We start from the raw sequence: 25,005 nt of genomic DNA on the forward strand, positions 1-25,005 counted from the left end.
AATTTTGAGATGCATTGACAGTAACCAGGGTGCATAATGGATCTTCATCTCTAATTACTTTTCTCTCCACAGGTGTCTGGAAAGGGTCCAGATGGGAATGCACACAACCTCCGCTTTGAGGGGATGGAGAGACAGTACGCCTCCTTACCCAGGTAGATCACCATCCCACCCGCACATAAAGTCTTCAGAAAATACACATGAAATAGAAATCTGGCTCTGAAACGGGGAGTATGTTATAATTTTGCCTTACTGCATCTGCCACAGCCCTCGTGCCATCTTCACAACTGTGCTAATAATTGAAACACTTGTGGGTTATTTTTTAAGGGAAGAAAATAGTATATCATGGCAATTGAACATGTCAGCAAGAATATTGGATTCTGAATGGAAATCCTAAGCCATTGCTATAAACATGGTATTGAACAGCCTGTACCCAGCTTAGAGACAATAAAATAGTAAATCCTCTGTCCTAGGAATTACCCACAAGGAAGGGCATGCCAGCCTTAACCCTGGAGCTTCATGTCAAAAAGCAGGGTGTTAAAAAGCAGGAGAGAAATATGAACCTGGAAAGGGGTTCTTTGCTTGATTTAGAACCTGACCGTGTTCTTTGGGCAATAAGCAAATATTGCTGAGAGGCACCGACACAGTGTGGGGAAAAGACAGCTGCGTGGGAAAGTTCGCCTGGTGATTCTGGCCTAACAGAATCCGCTTATGCTGTAACTAGACACCCCTGAAAATGAGATACAATTCTCAAAGGTTTGTGCTCTTATCTGTGAGATGAAGAATAATTTTAGTCTGTAATCAATGGCACATGACAAAGAGGAAACCTTTCCAAGATGACATACAGTGCAGTGACTATGGGAGTTGAGTGAGTTGAGAGTGTGAGAATTTGTGGGTTTGAAAACAAAAAACAAAGAAAGGTTAATGCCAGGCAGAAAACTAAAATGTTACAGAATATCTGCTTTTAAAGGGGGGGTGGGGGGTGGGGAGGACCCTAAGTAGATCTTTTCTGTCATCATACTGAATTGTTAAAGTGCTAACTCAGAGCTGGGTTACCATTTTGAGTTGCATGTTGGCTATATTTCTGCGTGTGAAATGACGAAAAGAACAGCCCGAGTATTACAACAGGCATAGCCCAAGTGACCATTTGCTCTTATAAATAGTAATGTTGATTTTCAAAAGTAATAAAATCTCAAATCTAGCAGAGAACCAATTCTGAACACTGACTGGGCAGGATACCCACAATACAATATTTTAAAAGCTCCTGTACAACTATATTTTATCTGCATTTTCCCTTTTTATATGTTGTCTCCTAGTTATTTTTCTCATCCTTGATTTCTTTCCTCTCCTTATTTTTTTCCCTGGCTTAGTATTTTGTTTTCATTTTAAAAAATAGAAGTAGTCTCCAAAATTCATTTTAAATATAAAATTTCTGGCTTTCACTATTGAAGTGCATGGAAATTGTGGTTAAGGCAGATGGAAAGTACTGTATTCTTAGGATAGGAAGAAAAAGGAAAACTGGAAACAGTTTAATGTCTTCCTGGCCAACTTGTACTCAGACTGCGGAAATGGATTTTTTTTTTTTTTTGGTACAAATCAAAAACACAGAAATAGCATTTATAAGTACAGAAATTCAACAAATTTCACTCATTCATTCCTTCCCCAAGTATCTGCTGATCATCTACGATGCATCAGGCCCTGAGAATCTGGAGACTGGGGATGCCGTGGCCCTAGACACCTAGACAAGGACCCGCCATCTAGGACGGGAGGCAGCAGAACAACTTTTTGTGAGAGTGCAACCAGTGCTTAGATTAGTAATGAGTAACATAAAGTCCTCTGAATTTCCAACTATTTATTTCAATTAATAAGCCCTGAAATGCTCAGCCATGGCTGACTCTAAACACATCTATTTTAGGATTAAACACTGTGGAGGGAGTGTTTTGACAGAGGCAATACGTTGATGCTGTTTGTGGCTCTGGAGCTATCATCGCAATATATGAATTGACAAAATCCTGCCAGCCCCGAGAATATAACTGTAGCCAAAAGTGAGGCATCTTAGACTGAAAACAGTTTTGACGAACAGTGCACTCACACACGTAACACAATGGTAGAAGTGATGAGCTGCACGTGCTAACACACCTTTTTAGCTACCTGGCAAGAAGGAGTCGTGATGGACGATAAATAAGGCTCAAACAAGTGCATGAGAGGTCCCTGGCACTGGTCTCTTAATGCAGGGGCTTGAACTTGCGTTTCCATCTCAATTATCTAAGGGGGATATGCAAAGTATCCCCACCAACATGCTCTGACCCATCGAGGGTCCATATTTACCCAACAGGATGCACAATGCCGAGGCAGGGGACAAGCTACTGGCTTCTGTGTGCCGGTGACATTTACCCTGGTTTTCTAGTCTTCTCCCGCCCCTAGAGATTTTACTGTCCACTTAATTGAATCACCCCAGCTCCACTGCTCCTTTGGTCAGGGGAGTGAGGCGAACACATCTCTGTAGGCACCAGATCCCCTCTTAGTCACAGAGGTGGGGAGCTTTAAAATATTTATGGAGTTAAATTTTTCATTAAAAATCGGAATAATTCTATCTACAGGAAGTCAGTGGCCAACCTTATAGGGGACTTAATATGCTACTGACTGATTTGGTGCCTATGCTGTTTGTGGAGAGCATCACAGGAGTTTTAAGATACACTCAACAGTGTTGATTTATATGCCAAATTTGGAGCCATCAACACGGAGAGAAAATGCCCCCCGGTGCATGGAGTTGGGGAGGAGCCCCGGTCAAGGGACACCCTGCTATGCTTTCATGGAACTCTGTCATTTTAAAGTGGGCCGTGCAGCCTGCTGCCAGGCTGGATGACACCTGACAACATAAAGCCAGAACCCTAGCCAGTTCAGGAAAAAGATAATTCCCAGCACTTGCTAGTTATGAGGTTGCCTAAGGCTAAGGGCTAAGCGATGTTAAGTGTTATCGTTAAGCAATTTTAAATCTTCTGCCTCTGAAGAAAAATGACTTTATTTCTTTTCTCCTGAGGGTGCTGTTTTGGAAAGCGGAGCATGGTTGTACTACAGCCTCGTTAGCAAGCACCAGGCTTTTCCCAGGGCCAGTGTTTTAGCATCCTCTCCAGCCCCCACTTCTCTCTGGTAGTAAACAGAGCAAAATCAGCATCCCCTTATTCTTGCCTGACACAAATTATTACTCGCCCTGGGTGAGCAGAGAAGTGGCTGTTTCCAGGGCTGCTCTAATGTGTGAACAACAACGTGCGTATTTTTGCAAACAGCTTCTTTTTCACTTCAGCCTCCCAGCCTCTTTCAATCCTCGCAGGCCCCATTCTGATTTTACAGGCCTCCTCCAGGTCCGTCTGTTCAGCAGTGAACTCTCTCCTCTCCCATCTGAAGCCTCCGTCATTCCCACCTGGCCCATCCCCAGCCCCATGGGATCCCATTATCCCTTCTCTGCAGGTGGCTCAGTGCATCAGCACATGAGGTTGCTCTTCCGGGCTTGTAATCAAGTGTTGAGTCCTGAGGAGGGAACAAAAAGGCTCTGCATCTCTTCTGTGGTCCTACATGCGTGAGTGCCGAAAGGTTGCTGGAGAAACTCATAAAAGCATTCACTGGTTCCTCTACAAAATTCACATTATCCAACCCCAGCTGGGCCCCTGCTGCTGTCCAGAATTCCTTTTAGTCGTGCTGTCGACTCCCTTGACTATCCCCACAGTGGCCATTCCAAACCTTTTCTGCTCCCGTTAAGTTCTGCAAAGATGACTAAGCCCCCCAAGCCCAATCTCTAGAGATGATCTCACTTCCTTTCCTTTACAGCCGTGAGACATCCAACCTTAGTTCCTCAACTTCTCCCTACAATTCAGGCTTGCTCTGTCTTCACTAACACACACTTCCCAAGGGGAGACATGAAGGCATGGACTTGGAGTCAGGCCATAATTACAGCCCCATCCATCACTTCTCACCTGGGTTGACCTCGGGCAAGGATCCAACTGGTCCAGGCTCAGTTCTTTAATCTGCAAATTGGGGATTGTATTAGGGACTCTGTACAGCGCCTGTATGAGTATTAAATACAAATGATACAAGCAAAACCCTTAGTGAAGAGCCTGCCTGACATAGTTTAAGGATTCTTTTATATTGTTAGTTCTTTTTAATTTTCTCTCTGGGGATGACATGTTCCTTTCTTTTATGAGTCAAACCTGTACAGCAGAGCTCATTCTCACTGGCTTCTTGGGGGACCCTACACAGTCAACTACCCCTCTCTCAGCTGCATCTTCAAGCCCTTGGCAATTGCTTTCCTCCCCCTGCCTACTGCTCTGAATGCATAGTCTCAGCTGCACAGTTCCCTGGGAATTCCCCAGCGTGGAGAAGGGAAGCGCCAGCAGCTCATGGAGATACGCTGGGGACATAACTGAGGCTGAAGGATTAGCCCACGCTTAGGGAAGGACCAGCAGTCCGGATGATCAAGGAAGAGGGCACAGCAAACTGAAATGATCTGCATGACAAGCTGTGCTGTGGACATGCTGGGAGACAGCAATCCTTATAAATAGGGAGCTCATATCAGGGATATAGGAGCTAACTCGGGTCTAGGCAAGAGGCTGTGGCCCCTGGCCAATAAGACTTAGATGGAGACCCACCCAGTGTGAGTTAACCAGCAAGGCTGGACATGACGTTTGTGCTCCTAGGACAGATATGATGAGGGAGCAACACTCTCTGGACCAGCACGGAGAAGTCCTGAGATATCGCGAAAATACTCCTGTTGTCTCAGGACTGGACAGTGCTGACTGAGCCTGCAGCTGTAGTGACTCATAGCCGAGCAGGGCTCAGGTGGCAGGACTACCCCCTGAGCTTGGCTGTAGTCCATCCGAGAAAACAAAGATCTTCCCTTAACCCTCCTTCCTCCTCCAATTCCCATTTTCCTGCTTTAGGAAAAAGTGGCTCTATTTCCACACCACCCACTGAACTCTTGCCTCTTGCCCCAGGCTTCTGAACATGTCAGTGATGCTTCCAGCGGACTCTGCTTCCAGCCCTTTTCTTTCTTTCTTTTTAATTTTTATTTTCTACTGGAGTAGAGTTGATGTACAATGTTGTGTTAGTTTCAGGTGCACAGCAAACACCTCAGTTATACACACACATGTCTCTATTCTTTCCAGCCCTTTTCTTTCTTTCTTTTTTTCTTTTTTTTTTTTTTTTTTTTTTTTGCGATACGCGGGCCTCTCTGTTGTGGCCTCTCCTGTTGCAGAGCACAAGCTCCGGACGCGCAGGCTCAGCGGCCATGGCTCACGGGCCCAGCCGCTCGCAGCATGTGGGATCTTCCCGGACCGGGGCACGAACCCGTGTCCCCTGCATCGGCAGGCGGACTCTCAACCACTGCGCCACCAGGGGAGCCCCAGCCCTTTCCTTTATGTGGATTCTCTCTGAGCTGCCTCCTCTATTCTTATAGGTTCAGTTCTCATCACTACGATGATGAATCCAAAATGAACCTTCCTATCTCACTCTTATTGTGACTCCAGTTACAGCTGCTGCTTAGTGTACCCATCCTTCTACCTCCAAGAGACCTCAAAGCCCCCATGCCACAACCCAAGCCCTCTGCCACCTTTCTTTAGTTCTTCCTTCTTTCAACGTCCATAACATTGATTTAGCGCTTTACCAGTGCCCCTGAAAACACCTTGAATTAGATATTGATTCTTTGCTGCCACTTTCCACCACTATTGGATTATAGATCCCTTGGAAGAAAGGATATTGTTTTATATCCATCGTTTTTTACACCTATCAACAGGACCTAACATGGGACCATGTATACAGTAAGTTTTTAATACGTGGGTAAAAGATGAGAATAGATTTGCTTTTATATAAGTAAGTTGTAGGAAAAAATTCCTCCCAAGATTTTTTGACCATTTATTTTAGGGTACTGTTTTCCAGGAAGAGTATTGATTTTCCCATGAGAATGTCCCTTTTCCCTGGAATCAGTAAAGCCCAGACTTCCAAATAGTTATCTCCTGTTGAGCGCTTACCATGTACCAGGCACTCTTCTAAATGCTTTGTATCCACTGACCGACTTAATGCTCACAACAGTACTATGACTCAGTACCAACCCTATTATTGTCCTCATTTCATAGGCAAGGACACAGGCAGAGAGAGATCAAGTGAAATTGTCCAAGTTCAACAGCTGGAAGTGGCAGAGTTGGGATTTGAACCCAGGCAATCTGGCTGCAAGTTTGTACAATTAACTTCTGGGGCTCAGGTCATCCAGCTCAGAGTCACATCCACACTCTGCGATTATCCCATGCCCTTGTCTTATTTGCTCACCTGTTTATCATTCTCACTAAAGTGTAAGTGCCTTCGAGGACAAGGGACCGTATTTTATTCATCTTTGTATACAACACAGAACATTACGAACAGACAGGCTTGGTAATGCCTTTCGACTGTTTCTGCCATGCTGTCATAAAATCAATTCTTTTCCCATTCCCTGGGGTCCTTCCCTTGAAATATGAACAGTTTAATGTGTAATTGCTAGATGAACATTAAGCAATAGACTTTGCCTACCAAGAAGGGAATCCTGTTTTGTTAGAACACTCCTGAGAGTTGAAAAAGCAGTATCTGCAAATTGGTACTTTGGTTCTTTGAGATTAAAATTAATATCTATCCAGAAGAAAAAAGGATGGCGATAAATTTTCTGGTGGAAATCTGCATTAGCCCTCCCGAGGAGAGAGACTCGCTTTCCCGAGGCTGATGCAGGACAGAGGCCTGCTCGGGCCAGGTGTGGCTTCTGGTCCTGATGGTGCTCTCGCCCGTATTCCATGAGTTACTTGACGGGGAAGGAACGTCTCTCTGAACAGCTCAAGCAGCTAGAGCGTGGCTGTGTAATGAGGAGCAACATACTAGAGCTGATTTTGGGCAGAAAGAGCAACTCTAGAAGGAGCTAACAGCTTATGCTTGCTTCCTAGGAGCCCAGAGTAAACTCGCTTTCTAAGCGTGTTCCCAGTGTTTTGGTGCTGGTTAGGACCGTGTCCAGGTCAGAAGAACACGCCGTAAGAGCATACTTCCGCTTTAATGTTTCCGTTAGCTCACTTCGTGGGTTTCGGGTTTCTCGTCTGTCTGTGCCGTTGCCCAGCCCCAGGAAGACTGCAATCACAAGTGCACGGCTAACTTTGAAGCCTGCAACATGCTCAGCGCCTACTAGGTTACATTATCCACAGAGTCGTTTACCTCACTGCTTAAGGACACTCTCCCTCTCTGATTTCTCGTTCTCATCTCCAGTTAGCTTCTGCTCTGCTCGCAGCTATTGAATTTTCCTTTGCCGACGTTGCCTTGTTTTCTAGCCCTTGCTAAGCAGTTGGCAGTGATATTCAAGTTCTGCAGAGATCTCCACCAATGGCACAGTCCGGGTCGTTGCTGAAGCTAACGGAGGTCGTGATTCAATGAGTTCAGTGAAAACTTGAGCAGTCAGCAGGTGTATATATGTGCGAGCGTGTGTCCGGTGCGGGTGGAGGTTTGGCCATGTGGATCTGTAGAAGTTGACAAAGTCTCCATACTGCCTAATCGAGTACTTCTCTCTGCCACAAGGCCAGTTTGTCAAATAAGATGTTTCATGAAAATATATGTACTGCTCGTCACAGCCCTGGCAGCTGGTCGAATGTTCATCCAGGGTTTGAGGCCATTACAGCTAGTACTTTCTCTCAGCAAGTCTCTAGATGGAGCCCTGTCGCATTTCATCTAGATCCGACGAATCAAGCCCGGTCTCCCCAACACCTTCCTTGTGGCACAACTTTATCGGAACAGCCCTTTCTTGCAGTGAAAAGCTACCTCTCAGCATCCCTGTCTATGACTGCTGCTCTGACTTTGCAGGCCAGCTGAGACGGGCTGAGGAACTTGTCTTTAGTGCATCTCCCACATCTGCATGTGACAGAGTTTAATGCTTTTGAAAATCAGTGGAGCTCTTTTAACCCGCCAGATTCAAATTTCTCATCCTTTCTCCTCGGTCCCTGAAAATCTAGTCTCTACTACCCCTGCCCTGTAGAGTAAGCTGCCTATTTGACTGGCCCTTCCACCACCTCACTCTTACTGCAGAGGACAAAATGATGAATTAGCAGCAATTTAATTCTTTGTGAGATTAAGATGTCTCTCAAGATGTCAACTCAAACTTCCTGAAAAATGCAAAAAGCCCTAGCATGTAATACCGCCTTAAGATGCCAAACAGCTGAGATCAGGGGGTTAATGCTACTGCCATATCATTTTTATGTCACTTAGTTCCTCAGATAAAAGTCCATTTTAATCAAACTTTTTATCATTTCCTCATAGCCAATATATCCTTGATGCCAGTTGGAATATTTGATATTAATTATTCAGTCGAAGGCCTCCATTATGAGTTTAGCTAGAATGTTAGTGATTTAAAACAAGTTCGGACCCATTACAGTACTGATGTCCCCAGAATTGTTTTAAATGAATCTTTTTTTATTGAAGTATGGTTGAATTACGATGTTGGGTTAATTTCTGCCATACAGCAAAGTAACTCAGTTATATACATATATACATTCTTTTTTATATTCTTTTCCGTTATGGTTTATCCCAGGGTACTGAGTATAGTTCCCTGTGCTATACGGTAGGACATTGTTGTTTATCCATTCTATATGTAATAGTTTGCATCTACTAACCCCGAGTTCCCTGTCCATCCCTCCCCCACCACCACTCCCCCTTGGCAACCACAAGTCTGTTCTCTATGCCTGTGAGTCTGTTTCTGTTTTGTAAATAGGTTCATTTGTGGCAATATTTATATTCCACATATAAGTGATATCATACGGTATTTGTCTTTTTCTTTCTGACTTACTTCACTTCGTATAACAATCTCTAGTTGCATCCATGTTGCTGCAAATGGCATTATTTCGTTCTTTTTTATGGCTGAGTAGTATTTCATAGTGTATACATATGATATCTTCTTTATCCATTCATCTGTCGATGGGTATTTAGGTTGCTTCCATGTCTTGGCTATTGTGAATAGTGCTGTTATGAACATAAGAGTACGTGTATCTTTTTGAATTAGAGTTTTGTCTGGAAATATGCTTAGGAGTGGGATTGCTGGATTATGTGGTAATTCTATTTTTAGTTTTTTAAGAAACCTCCACACTGTTTTCCACAGTGGCTGCGCCAACTTACGTTTCCACCAACAGTGTAGGAAGGTTCCCTTTCCTCCACACCCTCTCCAGTATTTGTTATTTGTAGACTTTTTAATGATGGCCATTCTGACTGGTGTGAGATGGTACCTCATTGTAGTTTTTATTTGCATGTTTTAAATGAATCTTGGTGGACCACATGTATTAAATTCCATAGATTTTTACTTTTCCCTCATTTTCCGTAGAAATTCCTAAACTATTACCTATTTGTTAAGCACTCTTTTTAGAAGAATAAGAAGATGTGCTTGCTATTTCAAATAGAGTGCTAAATCTGGCATTACCTTGAACTTGAAACATGTTAAGATTGGTAAGCTGACATCCGTGTTTTCCCTCCTGCACATATATTTTAAAGTTTTAGCATTGATTTCCCAATTCTCCAGCGAAAAGGAAAGAAAAGAAGGTTATTTTGTGCATAGGAAGCTACTTAGAGTGTTTTTTTATCTCTGATTTCTTATATTCTTTGGTCATTCTTGATGTTTGCCTATTGTACAGTCATTCTACCATCTGCCCCCAAAAGTTCCGCGCACTGGAATTACTGTGGTGAGTTTCTTGACTGCGCCGAGCTGTTATGCACGATGTACCGCTCTCCCTCTGCACCCGCCTCCCCATCTTCTAAATCTCTTCAGCTATTTGCTACTGTCTCTTGGCCCAAGTTCCTGGGTTTGCTGTATACAGGTTTTGTCCTGGCGTCAACCTACTGCAGGCATAGACACTCTGAATAAACCAAGTATATGAATTCGTTGTAATATCTGGTTCGTATGTATTTGTGAGGCCTGTGTTTTATGATTATTTGAAGTGACATGACATCACCAAAACATGCAGGGATCTTGGATAAAAAATGAGTGCCTCCCCAAGAATATACAGGGGAGAATGGCCAGCCTCTTCAATAAGTGGTGCTGGGAAAACTGGATATCTACATGTAAAAGAATGAAATTAGAACACTCCCTAACACCACACACAAAAATAAACTCAAAGTGGATTAAAGACCTAAATGTAAGGCCAGACACTATCAAACTCTTAGAGGAAAACATAGGCAGAACACTCTATGACGTAAATCACAGCAAGATCCTTTTTGACCCACCTCCTAGAGAAATGGAAATAAAAACAAAAATAAACAAGTGGGACCTAATGAAACTTAAAAGCTTTTGCAAAGCAAAGGAAACCACAAACAAGACGAAAAGGCAACCCTCAGAATGGGAGAAAATATTTGCAAATGAAGCAACTGACAAAGGATTAATCTCCAAAATATACAAGCAGCTCATGCAGCTCAATGTCAAAAAAACAAACAACCCAATCCAAAAATGGGCAGAAGACCTAAATAGACATTTCTCCAAAGAAGATATACCGACTGCCAACAAACGCATGAAAGAATGCTCAACATCACTAATCATTAGAGAAATGCAAATCAAAATTACAATGAGGTATCACCTCATACTGGTCAGAATGGCCATCATCAAAAAATCTACAAACAATAAATGCTGGAGAGGGTGTGGAGAAAAGGGAACCCTCTTGCACTGTTGGTGGGAATGTAAATTGATACAGCCACTATGGAGAACAGTATGGAGGTTCCTTAAAAATCTAAATATAGAACTGCCATATGACCCAGCAATCCCACTACTGGGCATATACCCTGAGAAAAGCATAATTCAAAAAGAGTCATGTACCAAAATGTTCATTGCAGCTCTATTTACAATAGCCAGGACATGGAAGCAACCTAAGTGTCCATCAACAGATGAACGGATAACGAAGATGTGACACATATATACAATGGAATATTACTCAGCCATAAAAAGGAACGAAACTGAGTTATTTGTAGTGAGGTGGATGGACCTAGAGTCTGTCAGAAAGAGAAAAACAAATACCATATGCTAACACATATATATGGAATCTTAAAAAAAAAAAAAGGGTTCTGAAGAACCTAGGGGCAGGACAGGAATAAAGATGCAGACGTGGAGAATGGACTTGAGGACACGGGGAGGGGGAAGGGGAAGCTGGGATGAAGTGAGAGAGTGGCATGGACATATATACACTACCAAATGTAAGGTAGATAGCTAGTGGGAAGCAGCCACATAGCACAGGGAGATCAGCTCGGTGCTTTGTGACCATCTAGAGGGGTGGGATAGGAAGGGTGGGAGGGAGATGCAAGAGGGAGGAGATATGAGGATATATGTTTATGTATAGCTGATTCACTTTGTTATACAGCAGAAACTAACACACCATTGTAAAGCAATTATACTCCAATAAAGATGTTTTTAAAAAAGTGTGCCTCCCAAATGCATGAGCACATGCATTTAGTTTCCATTTTTATGTACCAAATTCTGCACCTAAATTGTTTCCAAGATGTCATGTTTATTCCTAAACTAGCCAATTGTATTTGAAAAGAAAATCAAACTAAGAGCAGTTAAGGCAAAGGAAGTAAGGGGAGTGTCATAAAATATACCGAGTGCCTACCATGTGCTGTGTATTTTACATGCATGGTCGCATTTTATCCTCGCCATCCATGTAGTCGTTAAGATGCTCATTTTTTTAAATTTAAAAAATCCATCCTTGAAGTGGCAGAATCAGAATGGAATCAGAATTCAAACTCAGTTCTTTCTGGTTTCCAAGGTCTTTTTTACTTTGCTTTACCACACCTCTAACACGGACAAGTTCGGGAGAGGTTGGAATACCTCAGCTTTTTTCATGAGCAACATGAGTTCATGAGAAGGAAGATATCTAAGGTCACATTAAAAATTCACCCATGTTCATTTCTTCTAGGGCTCTAAAAAATGAAAAACGTTGAACCCTTCAAGGGTAAAAAAAAATCATAATAAAATACAGTGAGACAAATAATAGGGAATTTATGAGAAAAAAAGAAAAATACTTTCAAAGCGTATCATTTTCATTCTTATATCACTGTGATAAGTTTTCCCTAAGTAAAAACAAGATGGCCACATTTTCCTTACAACAATAATTCTGTTCCTATTGGGAACGTAAATAAGGATGTAAACAGCTCAGCCTAGGGTTGTGCGTGCACAATGGCTACAAACCGCAAGTGCGCAGACCAGGTCCCCAGCCCCCAGAGTGCACTCTGCACTGCCCTTCCGCAGAAACACTTGTGACGGGGCATGGGGTGGAACCAATATTTCTTAAGTATTCATTATGCTTCAAGAATTCTAGTGGGCACTTTAAATGTTTGAGTTCATTTATTTCTTGTAACAGTCCTGAAATAAATAGTATTATCCCTATTTTATGGATGAAGAAACTGAGGCTCAGAGGTGCAAAGTGGTATGGCCAGAGTTGCACACAGAATATGTAGCAGATTTTCGATTCAGTGCAGCTCTTTCTACCTCTGAAACCTATAGGATCTCCATGAATCAAGTTGTCTCGTGCTAGGCTGGCTGTAAACAGGCAGGAGAGAAGCATTCAGTGATCATCCTCTACTAAGGCCACCCTCGCTCTGCTGACCCCACCCTAAATCACCACAGTATGTAACTGTGGGACATGAAAATGAACCAACCCCTAATAGGCTTCAAAATGACTAAGAACAGCATCCGTGAACCGCAGAGTTCCCCTTTAGCATAATAAACACCCACCTCCTTCCAGCTGAAATAGCTTTTAAACCGTGCTCTTTTTTAAAGACTGTCTCTTTGTCATGCTAGTGTTTAAAAAGAGACACTAGCTGGTTCCACTTCAGCAATTTTTATAGCCAGGAAAGTATTGTTGCTTCTTTCCCACAGATCCTCAGGGGACATGGTGAGATGCAGATGCCAGATAACCATGGAGGGATGGCTTCTATTGACTCTGCTGCTTCAAGTCCCGAGAAGAGAGCTTTGGCAGTTGATTGCCATGGAGGTGCCACAGAAGCCCACCTGTGCCCTGGATTTTATGTGACCCAGGCCCCATGACCTCAGTCAGAATGCTGGGAAACACCTTGGTCCAGCTCCATTATTTCTAGCAAAGGCAAACATTTGTGGTATAAATGTGGGAATGGTTGGTACAAAAAGAGCAGCATTCATTATGTGTTCTTCCTTATATTCCAAGTCTTTAATTAAGCCTAGATTGAAGTGATTGGGGCTTATCCCAGCAGAAGGTTGTACCACTCGACAGTCAGCAGAACTGACGCTTACGAGTTGAAGACAGCATCACGTGTTAAATAGGTAGGAGCCTGGCAATTCTCAGTGGCTACTCGCCACCAACAGTATGTTCTGGGGCATCATTAGTAGCCTTTGAACTTGACCATTGCTTGAAAACGAAGACAGGGTGGTGGTGGCTGCTCAGATAAGGTTTCTGCCCACTAATTGCTTGCATGTATCTGAGGCAGATGCAGACCCATTTCCAGAAATAAGAGTGTGTGACAGCCTGGGTTTTGCAAGGTACTGGAAAGAGTTGAAATTGTTGCAGCAGAGGTTTAAGACAGAAAATGAGCCCACTGAGCTATTTTGAGAAGGAGTTTGCCACGATGAAGTTTTTCTCCTGGAAACAGTCCTACAAAACCGGGATTGGAGTTTATGCTTGGTCACTTTCCACTGATATGCTGGTGCTTTGACAATTTATGCTACATGGTCTGGACTGTGCAATACCCTTTTACAGTTTTTTTCCAGCTTCAAAATCAGGTCCATGTATAAGACAGAGCTTCTAGCCAATGTTTTATATGAGTAATTTCCTGATGTGCTGCATGTAACGTGGCCAAGATAATGTGATGTCTGCCTTCTGCGGGTTGGTTATAGACAAGTCACTTATGTTTCTACCTTGTCGACAATTTGAATTCTTCAATTTGTCCTTTTTCTGGTGACTCTTTTCATATCTGATTTTTTTAAAAAAAACACAGATCAGTTCTGAACTGTTCAGAGCTAACTGTGCAACTGTATTAGCCTAAACAGATGAGCCAGGAAGGTCACCTACCCTTCCTTATTCCTTCATTCAACAACTATTTACTGGCTACCTACTAAGTTCAATATACTCTGTAGGCCTTGAAGATATAAGTGCTGTAGGACACAGTCCCTGTACCATGGAGCTTTTAATTCAGTGGAGGAGATAGTAATTGTACAGTCACAAAGAAATCATAAAAACTCGGCAGCTCTGCCCATTATGAAAAAGGAGAGATAAGTGATTCAAGAAAATGTAATGAGAACTTGGACCAAATGAAGGGAGGGAGTGAGCTTTGAGCTATGATCTGAAGGAGTTTAGAGAGGAGAAATAAGAAATATTCCAGACAGATGAAAAACACGTGCAGAGGCCTTGGGTAGGAGAGAACATGGTGAACAGAGAGACTGAAGGAAACCCACGGGCTGGAACAGAGACTGCGGGAGAAAAGCAAGAGAAGTCAGACCACGGGTGGTTGTTAAGGATGTTTAGATTTATTCAAACACTAATTAGAAACCATTATGAGTTTTAGCAGGAGAATGACATGGTCAGACTTGGGTTTCAAATCGGTGGAGAATAGATTGAAGGGAGGCTGGAGTGAAGGCAAACCAGGTCAAAGGTCTTGCTGTTCAGGCAAGAGATTGTGGTACTGATGCTAGTGGAGACGGGAGAGGATGGTGGGTGGCTGGTGATGGGTTGGTTACACGTGGAGGTGTGGAGGGGAAGTAAAGCCAGGTGTCATGAGTGAATCCACACACAATGGCGTGGGTGAGGGTACCCTTCCCCCAGAGAGGAAATGCTGGGAGAGGTCTAGGTTTGGGGGGGAAGATCATGAGTATGAATTGGGAGGTGCTGGATTTGAGGTGCCTTTCAAGCTTCCAGAAGGAGACCCTGAAATGTAAAGTAGAGATGGCTCAACATGGATGGGAACTACAGTGGCTCATCCAGGATGCTAGACTAAAGTGTATCCATCAACACTGAACAGAGGACCCCAGGGTATATCAGCAGTGATGATGTAATGAACTAGAGTCTCAAACTCAGAAAGTACAAACAGAGGCAGGGGGACAGTACAGATTGCACGGGCCTGGGCTCCAGTCCACGGTTGTGACTTGTCTTTATTGCTCTGTAGACAGCAGAGGCTTATCTATCACTGTGTAATTTCATTCTGAAAATGATATTTTTCTCAAGTAGGAAGAAATGGTGACTTAATGCCATCTGGCATCCTGTGACTAAGCATAGCTCTGACCCCATAAAGCATAATCATGAAAGGAAGAAGGAACGGTGGAAATCGTTTTGGTAACCGTGCTGTGCTTATAAAATAGAATATCCTTGTTCTTCAGAAATATGACTGAAACATTTACGGGTAAAAAGGCACAAGTCTCCAGTTCACTCTCAAATGGTTCAGGAAATAATAATATGTATATGTGTATAATAATGTGTATATATGTGTATGCATACCTGTGGAGAGAAAAAGGGGGTATAGAGGGGAAGGGAACCTAATGGAAGAAAAGAGAATAAATGACAAAGTAAATGGGGCAAAATGTAAAGAATTGGTGGATCCGAAAAAAAAGATATAGGGAGTTCTTCATACTATTGTTGCAGTAGCAATGACAGTGCTAACAAGGAACAGTAGAAGTTCTCATAATTTTCTAGTACAAACTCAAAAGTAAGAAACGCACTCATTCTGGAGTCTTATGCTGGGTTTTCCCCCAAAAGCAGACCCAGAGACAAAGATTTTGGAGCAAGTGATTTTATTTGGGAAGCAACCCCGGGAAGTCCTGGAAGGGGAGTGAGGAAACGAAGGGAAGAAAGCGGGTACCGAGCGCATTAATAAGCAGCGTACTGCCGCGGGCAGCAGGCAGGGATCAGCTATGCAGGGCCCTCTGGAAATAGTATGAAATGCGCTCACACCTTGTCCCTCGTGAGGAACCAGGATGCTGCGGTATTTATCGTTCAAGTCCTGTGTGTCATTGGCTGAGGGTTGCTGCTGAAGGAGAAAACTCCTCTGCAGGTCCAGGGCACTGGTAAGAGGACGCCTCAAGCCTCCAAGCACAAGTCCTTGGAGTAAGTCCTGTAATGGGTCCTCAGTGCTGAGGAGCTCCGGGCAGGGCAGGGCAGCACTGCTCCAACCCGCATCCAGTCCCAGAGTCCAAGTGGATCAGTCCTGGTTGCCTTTCATGAGAGAAAAACATGTAATTATTAAGTAGCCCCAGACTGCCTTGATGCCTTCATTTTATTTTTGGAGGAAGTGTTCTGCGAATTGGTCACGTCTCGTATGGAACACAGTGAATAACGATAGCATCGACAGGGCAGCCCAAGAGCATAATCCCAGAAGAATGTATTTCTGGTTTCTCTTCACTCAAATATGCAATTCATCAAAATGAGGTAAAGTCTTTGACAAGTTCATTTTCTTTCGAGCCCATGCTCAGAACATCACTAAAATAGAGCAGCACCTCTGGGAATACCCCCGGGATTATGGAAAGCCTCAGGAAAATGGAAATTTGGTCGTAAGGTGCCTAAATCAAGCATGCCCAGTAATGAAATGGGACTTTGAGTGTCTGCAGTGACTTTACTTGTGATCATGGCTGTAAACACACACCAGGTCAAGTTCTGCATGGATTTCAACATGCCACCTTTGCTCCAATTAAGAGTAACAGGACCGTGGCGTGGCCAGATGCAGGGACTAATCATATATCTTTGGTCATGTTGCACCTGTAGGCTCCACAGTCTCACCTTATTTAGCCTTAGACTTTATGTTAAGATACCACTGTTGGGCTTCCCTGGTGGCGCAGTGGTTGAGAGTCTGCCTGCCGATGCAGAGGACATGGGTTCGTGCCCCGGGCCGGGAAGATCCCACATGCCGCGGAGCAGCTGGGCCCGTGAGCCATGGCCGCTGAGCCTGCGCATCCAGAGCCTGTGCTCCGCAATGGGAGAGGCCACGGCAGTGAGAGGCCCGCGTACCGCAAATATAAATAAATAAATAAATAAATAAATAAGATACCAGTGTTGTGTCGTGAAGCCTACAAAAGTGATCAGTCACATCCAGTTCAATTAACGTGCTTAAGCTCATCTTCCTGAGAACAAAAGGTATATGTCATAAGTCAAGCAGGCTTCAGGATAAATTCCTAAGGTGTAGTTACTAGGTCAAAGAGTGAATATTTTTAAAGTTCTTGATATATACTTCCAGACTGATCGCTGAAAAGTTGTATCAACATACACCCTCACCAACACGGAATACAAAATATTTTTTAAACTGTGTCAATTTAATAGATTAAAAAGTAATAATTATGATCACAAGCTGTTCTAACTTATGATTCCTTTACTCTTAGGGAAGTTGAATTTTTCTCATATTTGTTGAAATGTGCGTGGATTTTTTTTAGTCTGTGGTAGCTTATCTGTTTGCTATCATTTCTGTCTAGGTTTGTCTTTTTCTGCTTGATTTACTAGAACTCTTCATATATTAAGGACATTAACACTTTGTCATATGTTAACTTTATTTTAATTTAAATTACTTGTACAGTAAATAGGAATTTATAATTTTATAAGTTAAATCTTCAGTCTTTTGGTTTATGATTTCTTCTTTGCTTTTACTGATATATTTAAAAAGTTGTCTCCCATCATCAGATCAGATAAATATTTGCCCATATTTTCTTCTAGTTCTTTATGATCTATTTTTTCACGTATTCTACTGCAGGAAAGTTTTGAACATGTGTCATCATAAGCAGTAATGTACTTTCATAATGTAGTTTCAAGCAATTTCAACTATGATGTTGTTATAATCATAAAAAGTACATGGCAGTCTAGACACCCATGCTAAATGGCTTTGTACAAACACGGTGGAAGATACCTGTGCAGTTTATTGACACACATTAACAGTCATTTTATATCCTGCTCTCACTGCAGTTAGGCCCTGTATTAAGATCCACGTGTGTCCTGAAGCATTCTGACCAGGACCCTTGGAACATGGTACAACACCAGGTCTTTAGTGTCCTGGGAGTAGTCGGGATCACCCAAATGGGCTTCTTTCTTTTTTTTTTTTTTTTTTTTGCGGTCCGCGGGCCTCTCACTGTCGCGGCCCCTCCCGCTGCGGAGCACAGGCTCCGGACGCGCAGGCTCAGCGGCCATGGCTCACCGGCCCAGCCGCTCCGCGGCATGTGGGATACTCCCGGACCGGGGCACGAACCCGTGTCCCCTGCATCGGCAGGCGGACTCTCAACCACTGCGCCACCAGAGGGCTTCTTTCTTAAGGTGCACTTCCTCTTGTAAAATATGTACTCCTCTCCTTGACCCTCTGCCAGCTGCCATGACCCTCTGCAGTGTGAGCAAGGTATAGGAACCTCTTGGAACATGCATTCCTGTGGTCCTCAGATCTGCTCGATAAGAACTCTATGTGTGCTCCTCAAAGGCAGTATTGATATTACTGGAAGTTGCTCTTTTAATTTCTATGAGAAAAAGATGCAGTTTTAGTAGGAGGAGACTTGTATTGAGATAGTATATGTGTCAATTTGGCTAACCCCAAAGGAACTGTGAGAGGAGGGGTTCTTAATCTGGCGTCTTGGTCTGGCATATCAAAACTGTCCACTAATTGGCTTCAGGGGACCTTCAAACTCCCTAAGGTTACATGTCAAGGTTTTTATGAATAAAATTCTCTATGTATTTCTGAGGGAAGGGGTGAATGGGAGAGTTCTGTGACTCAGTAAGTTTAGGACCCACTAAACTAGAGGAATTTAAACTCGTCTTAAAAAGGTCATTAAAAAAAATTCTTCACATTATGGTTCCCATGCGGCTAGCATTTTTCTTTCAGTGAAATGATAGATAATGCGTTCAGAGAGAATATTTCATTTGTAAAATTTATGAGAAAAAAATACCCAAATACTAGCTTACTGTGTTGAAGAGTGTCCTTAGTATCAGAGTGAATATAATAGTTTTAGCAAGAACAAAACAAAACAAAAAAAGACTTATTTGGGTCTACCTTTCAACCTCACATCGTATAATGTGTGCCTGTATCTCTGTTTTGGACCCTGCCTTTTTGTCTGCTTTCAGAAAGAACAAACCCTTCCCAGCCTATAAATCCCAGAAAGCAGGTTGAATGGCATTGAACTCTTGACTATGTGTCCCCATTCCCCTCCTCCCATCACGCCCACCAGCAACATGAAATACAGGTCCTGCTTAAGTTTCCAAGGCCACATTTGTGTGCTCACCAGTGCCACCTAAAAAGGATTTACACAGTCTACTCTCTTCCCAGCTTTTGAAAAATAATATTCTGTTCTCGGCCCCAGAAAGTAGAGAGGGAGAGGAAGCCACTCATGGGAATGTGCAGACAGCAATCTTCTTTGGAACAAAAAGTACTATGGTGATCCCGCTATAAATTATAGCTGTATAAAACTGCAGGAAACCCAAAGAAAGTAAAATATTAACATTAAACTATAGCAACCCCTGCTGTATATAATTTAGATAAATAATCCATTTAATGTAGGTAGGATATTGTGATATAATTGTTCATGTGCCACTGGCAACAGTTTACACTTGAAAAGAATAGAGGCATTAGCTGCTGGTAGATGGCAAATACATTTTATTCATTCTTAAAAGCCGAATGTCCTCAAATAAAATACTGATCAAGGGCTAAAAATTTCAGGGCTGCTGAATCTTTGTCTCATAATGTGGATTTGTGGCCTAATGTAGACTTTCCTTGACCTTGCATAATGGTAGGATATTAATAAGAGAAAGATGGTTACATAAAACATCCTCTGAATGTGAATATTTTTTTTTTACATATGAGTAATTTCAGGTGGCTGAAGATGGAATGAGCTAACCCGAAGGTAACAGGCTGCTCACTGTCTCAGCCAAATTAGGCTTAATGCTGAAAGGCATTCCTTAAGAAGTCAAGAAGGCCGGGGGTCAAGCCGTCAGGCCAGGGAGTGCAGCTGTCAGACCACCTTTCCTGGCCTCCGAGGGAGCAGCCAGAGAGAATCCTGCAAAGAAAATCTCTCAAGGAATCAACAGGGAGAGTAAAGCAGAAATAACCAGATGTCCCGCAAGACTCTATTGGGATTATGAAGAAAGCTAGAGCAGGACTAACAGGGTTCGGATTTTATCAACCTTACTAATAAAAGTCACTTGGCTCTCCATCGAGAAGAGCAGTTGGTACAATATGGAAAGGTTTTAAAGACCATTAATTTCTTGAAATGAAACAGCTGGCCTTATTGGCTATTAAATAATGAGCCAGATTCTCCCAAGTGCCTAAGTCACTCTCTAGTAGTAAATTAGTCATTTAGGGAGGCACATTAACTCTTTAAGAAGATTAGAGTTCGATTTAGTGTACTTTATATGTAGGAGGAACGTTGTAGGGATCTGGCTGAAGCTGAGCAAAGAAAAGATGGAGACAAGACAGAATCCAGTGAAGAAAGTCAATGTATGATTTGTGTTAACGTGACAGCTGAGATGAGCATAGGAAATTGGAGAAGTTGAGTTGTTGAGGGATATTTAATCTAGTGTTCTACATTTGGAAGCGATCGTGATGGTAGAAAGAGTTGACACTTCATTGATTGGTCCGTTCATTCACTCATCCTTAGTAAGCTTTTAGTTGGACAGTGCTGTGTAGCTGGCACTGAGCTAGGCATGAGGAAATGCTCTTCAGTGAAACAGAGTCCTTGTCTCCAGGGCTTTACTGTCTAGTCTCTGGTGGCTTGGGTAGGGAATGGAAAAGAGACCAATAAATAGAGACTGCAATAGAGTATATTAAGTGCTAGAATTTTATTTGCATACATTGAATTTAAAGTAAGGAAGTGGCAAGATATGCAGTGATGAAGCACCTTGTACAACAGGTGAAGAAGCTTGCGTCTACCCAGAAGCCCTCAGGCCATTGAAGGCTTTTAAACAAGGGAACGACGGTTTAATCAGATTTGCATTGTAGAGAAAGCTCCTTGATAATTTCGTGGAGGGTAAATTGGAGGGACAAGACTAAAATAAGGAAAGACAAAAGGAAGCTGTTGATATAATCCTTATAAGAAATGCTGAGGGCCTGAAGTGAGGTTGTAACAGTGGGGAATGCCAGTAAGTGAAGAAAGGCATGTGCTTTTTTTTTTTTTTTAACAACTTTATTGGAGTATAATTGCTTTACAATGGTGTGTTAGTTTCTGCTGTATAACAAAGTGAATCCGCTATACATATACATATATCCCCATATCTCTTCCCTCTTGCATCTCCCTCCCTATTCCACCCCTCTAGGTGGTCACAAAGCACCGAGCTGATCTCCCTGTGCTATGCGGCTGCTTCCCACTGGCTATCTATTTTACATTTGGTAGTGTATATATGTCCATGCCACTCTCTAACTTTGTCCCAGCTGACCCTTCCTGCTCCCCGTGTCCTCAAGTCCATTCTCTAGTAGATCTGCATCTTTATTCCTGTCCTGCCCCTAGGTTCTTCATAACCTTTTTTTTTTTTCTTAGATTCCATATATATGTGTTAGCATACGGTATTTGTTTTTCTCTTTCCGACTTACTTCACTCTGTATGACAGACTCTAGGTCTATCCACCTCACTACAAATAACTCAATTTCATTTCTTTTTATGGCTGAGTAATATTCCATTATATATATGTGCCACATCTTCTTTATTCATTCATCAGTCAATGGACACTTAGGTTGCTTCCCTGTCTGGGCTATTGTAAATAGAGCTGCAGTGAACACTGTGGTACATGACTCTTTTTTATTTATTTATTTATTTTTGCGGTACGCGGGCCTCTCACTGTTGTGGCCTCTCCCGTTGTGGAGCATAGGCTCCGGACGCGCAGGCTCCGCGGCATGTGGGATCTTCCTGGACCAGGGCACAAACCCGTGTCCCCTGCATCGGCAGGCGGACTCTCAACCACTGCGCCACCAGGGAAGCCCCTACATGACTCTTTATGAATTATGGTTTTCTCAGGGTATATGCCCAGTAGTGAGATTGCTGGGTCATATGGTAGTGCTATTTTTAGTTTTTTAAGGAACCTCCATACTGTTCTCCATAGTGGCTGTATCAGTTTACATTCCCACCAACAGTGCAAGAAGGTTCCCTTTTCTCCACACCCTCTCCAGCATTTATTGTTTGTAGATTTTTTGATGATGGCCATTCCGACCGGTGTGAGATGATACCTCATTGTAGTTTTGATTTGCATTTCTCTAATGATTAATGATGTTGAGCATCCTTTCATGTGTTTGTTGGCAGTCTGTATATCTTCTTTGGAGAAATGTCTATTTAGGTCTTCTGCCCATTTTTGGATTGGGTTGTTTGTTTGATATTGAGCTGCATGAGCTGCTTGTAAATTCTGGAGATTAACCCTTTGTCAGTTGTTTCATTTGCAAATGTTTTCTCCCATTCTGAGGGTTGTCCTTTCGTCTTGTTTATGGTTTCCTTTGCTGTGCAAAAGCTTTTAAGTTTCATTTGGTCCCATTTGTTTATTTTTGTCTTTATTTCCATTTCTCTAGGAGGTGGGTCAAAAAGGATCTTGCTGTGATGTATGTCATAGAGTGTTCTGCCTATGTTTTCCTCTAAGAGTTTGATAGTGTCTGGCCTTACATTTAGGTCTTTAATCCATTTTGAGTTTATTTTTGTGTATGGTGTTAAGGAGTGTTCTAATTTCATTCTTTTACATGGAGCTGTCCAGTTTTCCCAGCACCACTTATTGAAGAGGCTGTCTTTTCTCCATTGTATAGTCTTGACCTTTTATCAAAGATAAGGTGACCATATGTGCGTGGGTTTATCTCTGGGCTTTCTATCCTGTTCCACTGATCTATATTTCTGTTTTTGTGCCAGTACCATATTGTCTTGACTACTGTAGCTTTGTAGTATAGTATGAAGTCCAGGAGCCGGATTCCTCCAGCTCCATTTTTCTTTCTCAAGATTGCTTTGGCTATTCGGGGTCTTTTGTTTCCATACAAATTGTGGAATTTTTTGTGCTAGTTCTGTGAAAAATGCCAGTGGTAGTTTGACAGGGATTACATTGAATCTGTAGATTTCTTTGGGTAGTATAGTCACTTTCATAATGTTGTTTCTTCCAATCCGAGAACATGGTGTATCTCTCTACCTGTTGATTCTTCCAATCCGAGAACATGGTGTATCTCTCCATCTGTTTGTATCATCTTTAATTTTTTTCATCAGTGTCTTATAGTTTTCTGCATTCAGGTCTTTTGTCTCCTTAGATAGGTTTATTCCTAGGTATTTTATTCTTTTTATTGCAGTGGTCAATGCGAGTGTTTCCTTAATTTCTCTTTCAGATTTTTCATCCTTAGTGTATAGGAATGCAAGAGATTTCTGTGCATTAATTTTGTATCCTGCTACTTTACCAAATTCATTGATTAGCTCTAGTAGTTTTCTGGTAGCATCTTTAGGATTCTCTATGTATAGTATCACGTCATCTGCCAACAGTGACAGCTTTACATCTTTTCTGATTTGGACTCCTTTTATTTCTTTTTCTTCTATGATTGCTGTGGCTAAAACTTCCAAAACAATGTTGAATAATAGTGGTAAGAGTGGACAACCTTGTCTTGTTCCTGATCTTAGTGGAAATAACTTCAGTTTTTCACCATTGAGGACAATATTGGCTGTGGGTTTGTCATATATGGCCTTTATTATGTTGAAGTAAGTTCCCTCTATCCCTACTTTCTGGAGGGTTTTTATCATAAATTGTTGTTGAATTTTGTCAAAAGCTTCTTCTGCATCTATGGCGATGGTCATATGGTTTTTATTCTTCAATTTGTTAATGTGGTGTATCACATTGACTGATTTGCATATATTGAAGAATCCTTGCATTCCTGGGATAAACCCCACTTGATCATGGTGTACGATCCTTTTAATGTGCTCTTGGATTCTGTTTGCCAGTATTGTGTTGAGGATTTTTGCATCTATGTTCAGCAGTGGTGTAAGGCGTGTGCTTTTAAGGAGGGGAATTGATGGGACTTGACGGCTGATTAGATGTGGTCATTGAAGGAAAGGGTGGTGACATACGTAACTCTGGAGTCCAGGCCTGGGACAACTGTGTGGATGGAGGTGCCATTGTCCTTGGTAGATGATGAAGGATGGGGTGCAAGTTTTCATGGAAAGGCAGTGTTGTGACAGTTCCAGTTCCTAGAGAACTAGAAGTCATCCCCATGAATCACATAGTGCGATTTGAAAAGCACATACTAAAAGGAAACTGAGATGCACAAAACTGCAAAACTCCTCAGGTTTAAAACAGAATCCCTGAGCACTGTTTTGCTTTCTTTGGTTTTTCTGCCAGAGGAAGGGATTTCTAAGGTGCAGATGTCGCCACACTGAGGCTATATCATTGCTCACCACTAGCAGTATTCAAGTGCTGGGCAAGTAACAAATAGGAAATAATCATCTTTAGAAAAGCCGCCTCTTTTTTAACCCAGCACATCAATAGTTAATAAAGCATTAATATGAATATCAGGAAATTTATATTCTGTGTAAGCAGTCGAAAACTGCACAGGTTGCAGACTAGGCAAATTAACAGTTCTTTCTCTGTCAGCACTTAAAATCTATAGTGTGGTTTCTCTCTATGGTATGGGGTGAAACGTGCCAACAAATTGGCTTAGATGATGTAAGTATCTGAAAATGTGGAAGAAATTATATACTGGGGGGGGGAGGAGAAATTCTTATATATTAAAAGGTGTTGACAACTTCACCACAGAATAGCAAAAATGTCCTTAAAGATAAAACACTTATTGTTTCAGAAACCAGAGTTACAGTGCTATCCTATGTGCAGCAAAAGTTGTTTTTAGAAAGAAAATTGACATCAGAGTTTACTAAACCAGTAACTCTTGGCAACTTCATGATGAGAACCTTATTCTTTAGGAATGTGAAGAGCATAAAATTAAAAGGGTGGCAAGTTCATAGGTTGCCTAAAAAGAACTTAGCAAAGGAGGGCAACAAACAGGACAAAACATGTCACTCAGTGTCTTTTTGCCAGTCAAGGTGTCATTCTGGTGCCAGTTGTACTGTGGTTCCCA

At 42.3% G+C, this 25,005-nt stretch overlaps 1 protein-coding gene across 3 annotated transcripts in view; it reads left to right on the forward strand.

Moving 5' to 3' along the window:
- The window catches only part of PARD3B (par-3 family cell polarity regulator beta), a 1,046,263-nt gene that overhangs the window by 973,546 nt on the left and 47,712 nt on the right, over window positions 1-25,005 (forward strand). For all 3 annotated transcript variants that reach the window (XM_082840795.1, XM_082840797.1, XM_082840796.1), the window contains one exon: window positions 73-152. In XM_082840795.1, coding sequence (XP_082696921.1) covers window positions 73-152 — 80 coding nt within the window. The remainder of the gene's footprint in view (window positions 1-72; window positions 153-25,005) is intronic.

Source organism: Leucopleurus acutus (genome assembly GCF_964270905.1).
Source record: "Leucopleurus acutus genome assembly, chromosome: 6".
Classification (NCBI taxonomy): domain Eukaryota; kingdom Metazoa; phylum Chordata; class Mammalia; order Artiodactyla; family Delphinidae; genus Leucopleurus; species Leucopleurus acutus.